General features: G+C 41.3%; 1 protein-coding gene across 1 annotated transcript; it reads right to left on the bottom strand.

The window, feature by feature from the left end:
- Window positions 1-194: 194 nt before the first annotated feature.
- On the bottom strand, window positions 195-11820 carry smc1a (structural maintenance of chromosomes 1A). Its single transcript, XM_049580056.1, has 26 exons — window positions 11418-11820; window positions 10566-10754; window positions 9685-9797; window positions 9009-9212; window positions 8437-8675; window positions 8056-8314; window positions 7254-7394; window positions 7076-7158; window positions 6863-6962; window positions 6295-6402; window positions 5973-6158; window positions 5628-5807; window positions 5318-5464; window positions 4981-5118; window positions 4770-4886; window positions 4580-4686; window positions 4324-4465; window positions 3545-3690; window positions 3288-3441; window positions 3089-3196; window positions 2686-2842; window positions 2439-2593; window positions 2159-2310; window positions 1967-2036; window positions 1735-1845; window positions 195-1125 (listed from the first exon to the last, which is right to left on the bottom strand). Exons 1-26 carry the CDS (start codon window positions 11524-11526, stop codon window positions 1045-1047), a joined length of 3696 nt encoding a protein of 1231 aa, XP_049436013.1. The 5' UTR covers window positions 11527-11820; the 3' UTR covers window positions 195-1044.
- Window positions 11821-11888: the final 68 nt, after the last annotated feature.

Raw genomic sequence — 11888 nt, 5'->3', positions numbered from 1 at the left:
AGCTGCCTCACACAGAAGTTACAGTGTGAAAACTGAGAGCCTCTAAAAATAGTCTCGCCTAGCAAAGCACAGACTCCCCCTTATGGAATGGAAACTAACGCAGCAGGATGCATTCTGCACTATAGGCTCAAATAAAATGAAGAAAATTCCTTAAAAGTGATTAACAAAGCTGTAAAAGCAAAATTGAAAGGAGCTTAAATAATTCAAATTTTATTTATTGAGGCAAAGCAATCAATAAAACAGATCTGACAGAATAGCTCATGTTGAATTTTTCATTTTCCCAAAGCCGAATCAGAATGTCACTCAAGGAATAAATAGAGACTGTTGTTGTTCATACAGCTGCACAACGTCAGCACATTTCCTTTGACGTAATCTGATGACAGTTTTGACAAAGCTCCATGATCTCATTATAGCACTGCCAGCTGCAGCTCACTAGGGGGTTTCTTTAGCTATCACACACGGGAATGTATCCACCATACTGTAACAACTGTTTCCTGATTAAGCTTTTTTTTTAAAAAAAAAAAGAAGTAGCACATGAAAATGCAAAGACATCTTTCAGTACGCACGACAGATGACAGTCAAAGGCTTTAAAGCACACCATTGAAAAGAGGGCCATAAACAGTATAAAAGCTTTGAGAACAAAAACTTGTTTCAGGTATATTCAACACATTTTATCACGTGATACAAATTCTACAGTCTGTTAAAAAGGTTCGATTCCCTCACATTTGATTATAATTGATTTTTATGGATTATTATAATCGGTCTTGTATGGCCTAATTGAAAATGGGTGGGCTTTTATAAATGTACATACATCCTGGTTGTCGCGGTCTATAAAGAACAACCCCCCACAACTAAAAAATTCTGACTAATTCACTACTCTAACGTAACCCAAAAAAACAAACAAAAACATTAAAAAAACATTAGGAAATAACATGTGGGACCTAATGAATACATGATCTGTGACTATAGAATACATTAGTAATCCAGAAAGAGTAGCTGATGAACGTCCAACTTGCCAAAATGCTTTTGTTGGGAGTGCTCATCCTATTCATTCGGATTTGGGTTGGCATCAGGATACTGGGAGAGGTCAAAGGTGAGCACTTTGCTGATGACACAATCTCCTTGCTGTGAGTGGAAGAGAAAGAAAAGCAGTTAATACAGTGGATATGGATCATATAGTGTCTTTTTTTTTTTTTTTAGTAATTTAACTACGATGTACAGCAAACGGCGTTAAAAAAATACTCTATTTTTAAGTACATTAGCCATACTGTATAACGACTACTTTGTATCCTACAGGGCTTCCACTTTGGGCTCTTGATCAACCTGTCAGCATTTATCTTGCCACAAACTGGCAGTTGCTTAGTAACGCAATGCCTTGCTGTAGTCTGTAGATATTAATTTACCCACATTACAAAAACTCTGTGAAAAAGTTTTAAGTTTCACAGTGCTGTGCAGGGTCCACAAACTGAAGAAACATCCCACACAATCCCAAAATCAAAGCTCACTGTCTTTGTTTTGCCTGTGACTCACACAACCCCAAGCTGTACATGCACTGCAGGTGTAGCCAGTAAAAAGATTCACATCGCTCCGCATCTGTCGTGTCTTAAATGGAGCCAAAGCATAAAGCCATTCTTTGAGAAACAGAATTCAATGCCTTTTAAGACCTGCAGATATGCAGTCAAAGCTTCATGGCTGTATTTTATCATTTTGCATAGACAATATTGAGAAACCCACCTCTGGATAAACACCGATGAGCGAGTCTGCCTTGGTGTAGAATTCCTCCTTGAGAGAAATGACGATGGCCTGGAAGTTCTGCACCGACTGGTCTTTGATGTAATTGGCCACCTTGAGGGTACAGAGGGAAGTTATAAGTTGTTGTTTCGATTTAATGTGATGAGCAGCATTAATAAAACAAAAACACTGATTGATAAAAAGTCACTGAATCAAATATAATTCCTGAACAGACCTTGCCAATGTTAGTGTTGTCCAGAGCAGCGTCAATCTCATCCAGGACAAAGAAGGGGGCGGGTTTGTAGCTAGAGACAAGCAGGAGAAAGGCTGTTAATAATCTTCCAGTGGTGCAGAAGTCATCATCAGCTTTCAAGCAATGCAAATAACCAAACATGTATTAATACTTGGCACTCATCTGTTGTTTTACCTGTGAATAGCGAAGAGCAGAGCCAGGGCAGCTACTGTCTTCTCTCCTCCAGACAGGTTGTCCATGGGTCTGAACCTTTTTCCCGGAGCCACACAGTTATAGTTGATGCCATCCAGGTATGGCTCCTCTGGGTTTTCTGGGCCCAGGAAAGCCTACAGAAGGGACACACTCATTGTAAAAAGTTCCAACAAATAACACCAAATTTAAAGTCCAAGTTCATGATCTGTGACTTGTGTTTTACTGTCACAGCATAAACCAGTGTGTACTGACTGAGCCATACCTGGGCACTGCTGTTGCGTGACAGGGCCTTGTAGATCTCATCGATGTTGGTGGCCACAGACTCAAAGCAGTTATTGAAACGATCAAACCTTTCCTTCTTGATCTGCTCAAAGGCTTGCTTGGCCTTCTTGGCTCTCTTACGAGCAGCCTCAAACTCTGAGGGGAAGGACAGAAACAAACCATGAGATCACAAAGGGATAACATTCTCTGATTTAATCCCAACCTCGAGCATTATGCTCCCATCTCACCGTCACTGGTCTCTTGGAACTTGTCCCTGACACTCTCGAGCTTCTCCATGGCCTTCATGTTGGGTGCGCTGATCCTCTGTAGGATACTCTGCTGCTCATTCAGACGCTGCTGCAGTGTGTTTGTCTCCGCCTTGATTTCTTCCTCTGACAGCGCATCCTGTGTGACGACAAAGAGGATTAAAAAAAGTGTACCTATAGATGCTACATCTTTGCTGCAAAGAGTTCCTTTTTAGTATGTTGTTGAGCACTTTGTTACTGCGTAAAGAGAAGTGCTATATTATTGTTATTGTCCCCTAGAAAACAACACATCCAGAGAGCCGACATCACAGTTTAATTAAATGAAGAGAGGAGGTCAAGTTGGACTGATTACATGTAAAGTAATGGTGTCATGGGGACAAGCTACCTTAAGGTCTTCAGACAGGTTGCTGTAGTCGATCTCTATGAGAGCCTCTTTAGCGAGAACACTGCTGGACGTCCTCTGGCTGCTCGACTCATCTGTCTGGGAGCTTCCCTGGAACAGCAAAACAAAAGAAGGATGTAATTTGCTGTTTCACTCCCAATGATATAAAGGTTAGCGCCTGTATGAGTGTGTCTGCGTGTACCTCTCCCTGGCTGATATCATCCATTGTTCCAGAGCGGAGAGGCAACCTGATGTCCTGCATTTTGCAGGCTTGCAGTAAGTTGTGACGGTCGCTGCGCTTCTGCTCCAGTTTGGTCTCAATGGCTGTGACCTCCTTCTGGAGCTGAGTCAACTCTCTAAAAAAATTTTTAAAAAAAAGACATTTGTAGCACAACTCAAAGGTAATCTTTATATGAAGTAAAAAATAGTAAAGTTTATGTGAAGTTTGCAGCCACTGACTTGTTGGCGCCACCCAGTTTTTTGCGGATCTCCTCCATGTCGTGGTTCTTATCGTTGACTTCAGATTTTTTGGTGAGGTGCTGGTTCTTTAGGTCCTGCAGTTGGGCCATTGTCTCATCAATGATCTTCATGTGTCTGTGCTCCTCCTGCAAGAAGATAAGAAAGATGAGGAAAAGACACACAAGTGAGGATTAACTTGTGGTCAAAATTGAGAACAAGTGGAAACCTCATATAGTGATCACGTCTGTCCATGTCAAATTGATCACTATAAGCTGATGGTAGTTCTTCTGTTTCTTGATTTCTCATGCAGATTACCATTTGAATTACATTTGTATATCTATTAAATGAATAAATGTTAAGAAAAGTTTGACATTTACTGTGTGTTTACTGTGCAGTTTCTTAAACAATGTTTTTTTTCTTCTTAATCGCTCAAACCAGCTTATGGAGCTTTGAAAGTGTCCTCTTTCTCTTGCTTGTCCTTCACCAAGAGCCCGTTCAAGGTGACTGGGAGTTATTAATCTGCTTGACAAGGGCGGCTTCAACCACAGTTGCTTTCTCTGTTCTCATTTCTTTTCCATCTCCATCACTAGCAGCCATAAGCTTAGTGACGAGAGTTTTAATTGAGAGAAAGACTTACTAAGAGGCAAAGGGCCACAGGAGTAAAGTTAAAAAAATAAAAAATAAATTAAATGAATTAGGATTCTGTCCCAAGCTCTTTGATCCATCTTAGCGTTTGATCACTGTAAGTTAAGTTTTCATCTTTCACTTTGCGTCTTTACCTTCTTTAGTCGCTCTATTTCAGCCTCGTCCTTCTTGACGGTCTGCTCCCACATCATGACTTTCTCCTGGTCCTCCTTCAGCTGATTCTTCTCGTAGTCCACCTGGATACCCAGGCGGGTTTTCTGGGTCTCAAATTCAAGACTGAAAAAAAAAAGTGTGTGTGTGTGGCCGGTTAGACAAAATAGGAAATCTTCGACAGGTTAACACACAATGTGGAAAGAAGTGACCCTTGGCTGCACTCATTACTCAACTCACCGCTTCTTAGCGATCTCGTTCTGCCTCTTCACCTTCTCCTCCTCGAACTCTCGGATGTTCCTCACTCCGATCTCCTTACAGAACTCAACAAACACCTCATCCTCCACCTGGATAACAAGAACATTTACAGTGACATTACTGGAGTGACAGACAGGCTTCTTAATGGACCTCACTTTGGTGTGAGTCTCACCAGGTTCATGCGGTCTCGCAGGTCCGTGATCTCCCTCTCACGAGACTGGATGATCCTCTTGATGTCGTTGATGCGGGGGCCAAAGTTTGCCAATTCACTCTCCAGCTTAGACTTCTCCTGCATGACACAAATGAAACAAGTTTAAATGCAACAGTCACTATAGCAATAACAATCAGGAAGAGGAAAATACTGAGGTGTAACCAGGCCGTACCTGCATGTTGAGGGAGAGGTGACGGGTTTTGGTCTGTTCCAGATCACTCTGGGAGTACTTGAGTCTCATCTGCAGACCGTGGGCCTGAGACTGCACCTGACGCAGCTCCGCCTCCTTCCTCTTGGCCTTCATTTGCTCCTACAGAGAAAAACATTACATGGAAATTGTTGTGAATTTACTCTGACAATCCACCAAACTGCAGTCAGTGACTACAGATCCAAAACAATTCCCATTTTGAGGTTTGTCCAGGAGCTGTCAACTGCAATCCAACACACATTTTGACTCAAAGAGCTTTTAAAAATATCCTGATAACTAACAGACAAATAATCAAAGTTACCTTGAGCTCTTCAGTGAGTTTTTCTTTCTTCTCCTTGAGCTTATCCACTGCCTTCTCATCCCAACGCCTGGCCTTGGCCTTCAGGTCACTGGCTCCTCCAGAGATTACACCGGACTTCTGGAAAAGGGTACCATCCAGGGCTACCGTCTGGACACAGAGAGAAAAAGAATAGGTTAGATGGCAGACAACATTCACATCTTACAAATCATCAGGTTGACAGGCAAACTTTTCAATTCTTCCATCTTCATGACACAAAAATGTTGAGAAGAGATGTAAAACCTCAGTTAGTGCCCTAAATAAGGCCAAATACCTTGTGTCTGTATGGCCCTCCGAAAGCGATCCTTCGTGCATCCTCTACGTTCTCACACACCAGGGCGTTGCCACAAGCATACTGCAGGGCTTTCTTGATGTGGGGAGGCTCATAGCGAATCACGTCAATCACCAGTTTGGCTCCTCGTAGTTCTCTCAGCTTCTCATCTGTTGGTTTCACCTTTGATACAAGAAGAAAAGCAAAGCAAAAGATCACATTAACTTCTTCTTCCTTAAGTCTGTTAAAATCTGATGTTTTCATGCAAGATCGCCACTTAAATATTGTGTACTCCGACCACTCCAAAGACTCCTGAGTGGAGATGTCATGTGTACTTCTAGTATTCACCTCGAGGTAGTCGAGAGGAAGGAAGGTCTCGGGCTCTCCTCTCTGCTCCTTGATGTACTGAATACAATCTCTTCCAGTCTTCTCAGAGTCAACAATGATGGCGTCCATGTTCTTACCCAACACCTTGGTCACAGCAATCTGATACTTCTTCTGAGTGGGCTGGCACAGGTCGATCAGACGACCGTACTGCAGAAAGACAGCGAGCAGCATATTTATACCTCAATGCTTTCATCAAATAAAACAGGGAAGCAAAACAACTGTAGTCTTGCGTGCAAAAGTAAATTAGACAATACTGTGTTGAATACTGTCGCAGGGGCCTTACCACAGAGCCAGGGTAGAGTCTTTTGATACTCTCCATGATCTCAGCCTTGCGCTGCTGGCGACTGTTCTCCTGCCTGTCAATTCTGGCGTCTCCCAGCTGCTCCATTACCTACAGCAAGAGCCAATAATAATGGGATTCGTTATAGACTTTTTCACAGCTGACATTTTCACTTGTCAAATGTGGGTGTAACTAATAACATTATCAATAGGAGTGTCAGTGCCAGGCCCCGGGATTGTACATGATGGCCCACTGGCTTGGATTACTGGCACACCTACCATCATTTATTTTATTGGTCACACTTTTCCTTGGTTTCTGGAAAATGTCTGCAGTGAAAAACATCTAGTGATTCACATGGAGACATTAAGATTTCTCCTGCTCACTTCCAGGGCTCAGATTGGCTAGTGATGCTGTTTGCTTAAGGACATCGTTACTTTTACAGGGTAAAACTTGAAGTCATGGACATGAACTCAAGGATTTTCAGAGAAAGGTCTCTACAAGTACAGCACAGATAAGATGACAGCACTTGGAGTCAAACGCTTTTCTTCGCCTGCACGTGTGTCTTAAGTACCTGGTTAAGTTCCATGTTGATCTCATCAATTCTCCTCTTGGCCATTTCCACCTCTTCAGTCAGCTCCTCCTCCATGCGCTTCTGTTCATCCAGTGACTGCCTGAAGGGTAAAAGGACAAAAGAGTGAATGAAGGAGCATAATGGAGAAACCTATAAAAATCAATAAGCTGAACATATTACTGTTCAAACCCTACAAATATAGGAGCAGCATACCTGCTGGTGGTGATGTAATCCTCTAATTTCTCAATACGTTTCTGGTTTTCCTCAATTTCACGGATCTTCTGTTTTATTTTAGCCTGGAGAGAAACAACAGAACTCATTACATGCATTCAAATCAATTAAAATCAATTTAGTCAGACGCAAGCAAACCTGCCAGCATCATCTTATTTACCTCTGTCTCCACTTTCTTCCTCTCCTCCAAGTCGAGGCGGTCCTGGTCGGCCTTCTGGTCGCGGTTGAACTTCTCCAGCTCCTGTGCCAGTGTGGCAGCACGTTTACTGGCCTCCTCCTTCAGACGATGGTACTGCTTGACCTGGGGGAGAAAGACAAACAGTGGGTTATATAAAGCTCAGTCTCATATAGCCAAACCTTCTTGCACTGTGTCAGTGCTGGAGAAGATCTGGCTGAACCTATCATAATCCAGCACTAAGGGAAAAACACTCTGAGTTGTTTTTATTTCTTTAAACCTGCCACAATCATCTTGGGTGGTGCTAAGCTCAGGATGCACCACAGTCCCTTACTAGTTTCACATAGCGACGGGAATTTTGAAAGCAATAACATGCTTCCTGCATGATAGCATCTAACACAGGCAGCCAATGACAGGCTTCATTCCCCCACAGTCTACATCCAGTGAGCCAGACTACATAAATATAGATATGTCTACATTTTAATATCAATCTGATTTAATGACATCATGATAAAAATTTGAGAAACAATCTGCACACCAAAACCTGGAATGTGCATGTGCTAGCTTTCCAATTATACCATCATCTTAATGTCAAACCACTAAAGAAATTCTTTTATTAAAAACTACAGTCTTTTTTACTGCATGACATCCTAACGACCTGGTGCCAGTGTACTAGAATTTCAATTGCATAAACTAAATAAAATTCTGTAAATGAAAAATTATTGAATCACAATAAATTATAAACTGCGGTGCCCTTAAACGTGTCCAACATTCTAACATATCAGACCTGGTTTTCCTCGAGGGTAAGGTCCTGGCCCTGGCTCTGTGCCTCCTCCTCCATGCGCTCCTCAAACTCTTGCTTGGCCAGCTCCACAGCCCTCATCTCTTTATCCAGCTCATCCATGTCCCCCTTGCGTTTCTTGTACATCTTCTGGGCATTTTGCAATGACTTGCGCGCCGCCTCGAGCTTCTTGATCTTGTGTGAAGTGTTCTCTTTGGCCTTGATGTACTGCGGCCTCTTTTGGTTTAACTCAGAGTCTTTCTCTCTGTGGGCAGATTAAGGTGATTAACAAAGCCCCTGGTTTTAAATGGCATTAGTTATAGAGTAGATCATCTGAGAAGTACATCAAGCGAACTGTGAGAAGGCCATCATGTCATTGTTACTTACTTGATTTCTTTCTCAATGGTCTGCTGCTCTCTCATCAGCCTGCCCAGCTCCTTCTTCTTGTCCTTCAGCTCCTCCTCCACATGGTCCATCTTTTTGCGGTCCTTATCGATCTCCTTGTTCCGCTGGCCTAGCTCTTTGTTCAGCTTTTCAATCTCAGTCTCGTTGTGGTACAGCTTGAAGAGCTGCAACTGAACACTAGCCCTGGCCACTTCATCTTTCAGACGCTGGTATCGCTCGGCCTGGTGGAATGATGGGATAAGACAAAAAGACAGACCATGGGATGAGTTAAATTCTACATGTTTTGTATGATGATGACCTTTATTTAACCAGGAAAGAGACACTGAAATTAAAAATATCCTTTCCAAGAGTGTCATGGCCAAAATAGCAGGTTGAAGACAAATAACATAAGACAGACTGGTAATGAAATTACAAAACTATCCAGAAGCAAATCTTTCCAACTAACCCTTAGTGCAGGTTCAATCTTAAAATCAAGGATCAAAAGTTACATTAAACACTTCAGTTAAAGAAGGACACAAATACGTAGTAAAAGTAAAAGTAATTGAAATATATACCTCCTCTTTCTCTTGCTTGGCTTCTTTGCGCTCAGCAGCAATGTTTTTCTTACGATGGTAATTAAACTGTGTGTCCTCCTCTGCTTTCACCATTTCCTTCTTCCTGCGGTCGTACTCCTGGGCCAGCTCTCCAGAACGTGAGATTTCCTCAAACAGAGCTGTGCGCTCCTTGGGGTTCTTCATGGCAATAGACTCCACAGCTCCCTGCAGGGACAAGAAGCAGGTTATAAAACTACAGTAACTGCCAAGACAATGTTAGAAAATATTGATTTAACACTATAAAATGTATATATTGGGTTTCTAATTTCATTAGCCAAGTCAAAATTAAAAATGTTGTGATACATAGGGGGGGCATATGCAAGACATAACCACACCACAGAGAGCACCGGGATAAAATGGGGGGGGGGGGGGGGAAGCTATCCCAAAACCAAGTTTGTTTGTCGCAAGAATTACCTTTAATCATCAATTATTCAATATTTTCAATAAAAAATAAAGCATGTTTTAAATTTATGCAATCTCCATCTTAAAAATACAATAAAAAACTTCAAATCATGATAACCAACACTTCTTAACTGTACTGAAAACACTGAAAAACACAATATACTGGAGAAACATTATTACAGAACGCCAAACAATAAAATACTCTTTTAAAATGTTTTTAGGTTTTCAGTCTCACCTGGAAGACCAGGAAGTTTCTAGCCTTGATCAGGATACCAAGTTTTTCCAGCTCTTCACTGTATTCAGGCAGGCCCACCACTTTGTTGTTGATGCGGTACTCAGAGGAGGAACCTGATGCACACGCGACATGCACATTTCAAGAGATAAAACATCAGTATCATTAGCTTATCAAAGTACATACAAGATGGCTGCAAAGGTCTTTCAATAAACTTGCCCACTTAAAGACAGCTGTCTTATAGTAAACATAAGTTTGCATAACATGTATTACCTAACTAGCTTTGATGATGTAATGACAAAAAAATAAAGTTCTGCTATGCAAAATGTGACATCTCTGACTACTAGCAGGATTTTGAGGCAATGCTTCAAAATATTTTATATAGGGCTGCAAATATCTATTATTGAAATTGCATTGTGGCCAAGTGCAATATCCAAATTGCAGGAGCTACAATTTAAAAAAGTAAAATGTGTCACAACAAAAGTGATGCTACAGAGAAGCCCCAACTTTAAATTCATATTGCAGACATAAGGGAACATGCTTGTTTGGTAGAGACACAGGCAAAAATGACATTATCATAACTTTTATATTTTTTTTTCAAGTGAAAATGAAATGCAAAAATTGCCATTCCCAGTTAAGTCATGACTCTAAGCAGAATATGATTGTTTTACACTCATTGTTGTGCAGCTGTACTTGGGACATTTGGGCTCATAGAAGCCCTGATGCAACATTAAATTTTTTTTTTCAATGCTGCAGAGTTCATGCCTTCTAATTTCTGGTACGAGTGAAAGAAGTTTTTTGACCTCTGTTTTTCATTTCACACATATACAAACGTTTGAAACTGAAGCTGACATTCCGACATGACTGTGAATGGTGGTTCGTACCAATGATGGCCCTTGTAAAGGCACGCTCCTCTCCATTATCCTCCTGGTACACCATGCTGACAAAAGCTCTGTTGGCAGCTGGCTTCCCTACGGGTGCTCCGTGGATCAGATCCTTCAGAGTCTTCACACGCAGGTTGCTGGTCTTTTCTGCCAACACGAAGCTGATGGCATCCATAAGGTTGGACTTTCCTACAACAGCAGCATTCAGACTTTTAGTAACTCATACAAAGCTAATATGAAAGCATGACATATACAAACATGAGTTAAACCTAAGTTTATCTTTATGAACTTTCTAATGTGCAGATTTCTGTTCAATTCTTGTTTGTTTAGTTAACTCTTTGTCAGAAAGGTGCTGTTTCACATCTGGTCATTTTAAAAACTGTAGCTGATTGTAATGTTGCATTGGATGGTGTAAGAAGGACGGGTCTTTCCAAGATTTTGTTCTCCTGTGTAAAGCACGTTGGAAATAATCTATAAATGTCTACAAAATAATATATACTAAACTTTGCAAGAGAAAATGTGATCATTTTAAAAGTTTACACAGACAACATAATGTTTGATCATGTTCACATCAAATTGAATGATGATGTTGTTGACAGACACCGATAGCAACACAAAACACATTCCAATTAACAACAAAGTGCAGAGTCGTAATGTTAAACAGTAGGTGTAGTTAATGTTTATAGGCATCAAGCTGCTTGCCATCAAACCAGACATAAATTCAATGCATAAACCATAAGTTGTGATATCCACAAACAGTGGAGCATTAACGTTACTGCACTGTTTACCGTTAGCCAAAGCTAGCAAGCAGTTTGCATTAGCCGCGAGTTAACATTTGCAATCATAACATACCAGATCCATTGGGTCCGATGATTGCAGTGAACTTATGAAAGGGTCCAATGATCTGTCTTCCTTTATACGACTTGAAGTTTTCGATCTCTATCAGTTTTAAATAACCCATCTTCGTTGTATTTGTGCCGCTGTTGTGGAAAAAAAACTGCAGTGAATTTTAGCTAGCACAATGTTAGCTAGCTAATGCTAACAACCAATAGGTTACCTAACAAGCAACCTCAAAGACGAAAGACTGCGCGCAAATGAATGAACCTCTCTGTTCAGTCCAGTGCTGGCCTATGCATATGCCACATTATGAAGTGCATGTTTGGTTTCGTAACCTAAATAGCTTCATAATCTTGAATCAAATAGACGCGATGCGGTAGTGACAACAATGCGCCATTTTACAATCCAGCAGGAAGACCCCTCGAGCGCGCGAGATACAAAACCTCACAGTTTATCGCGAGATCAAATGGAGTCGTTTGGAGTTGC

This window comes from Epinephelus fuscoguttatus, linkage group LG7 (assembly GCF_011397635.1).
Source record: "Epinephelus fuscoguttatus linkage group LG7, E.fuscoguttatus.final_Chr_v1".
NCBI lineage: Eukaryota > Metazoa > Chordata > Actinopteri > Perciformes > Serranidae > Epinephelus > Epinephelus fuscoguttatus.
The sequence above is the reverse complement of the archived record's forward strand: the minus strand, read 5'-3'. Positions and strand labels throughout refer to the sequence as shown.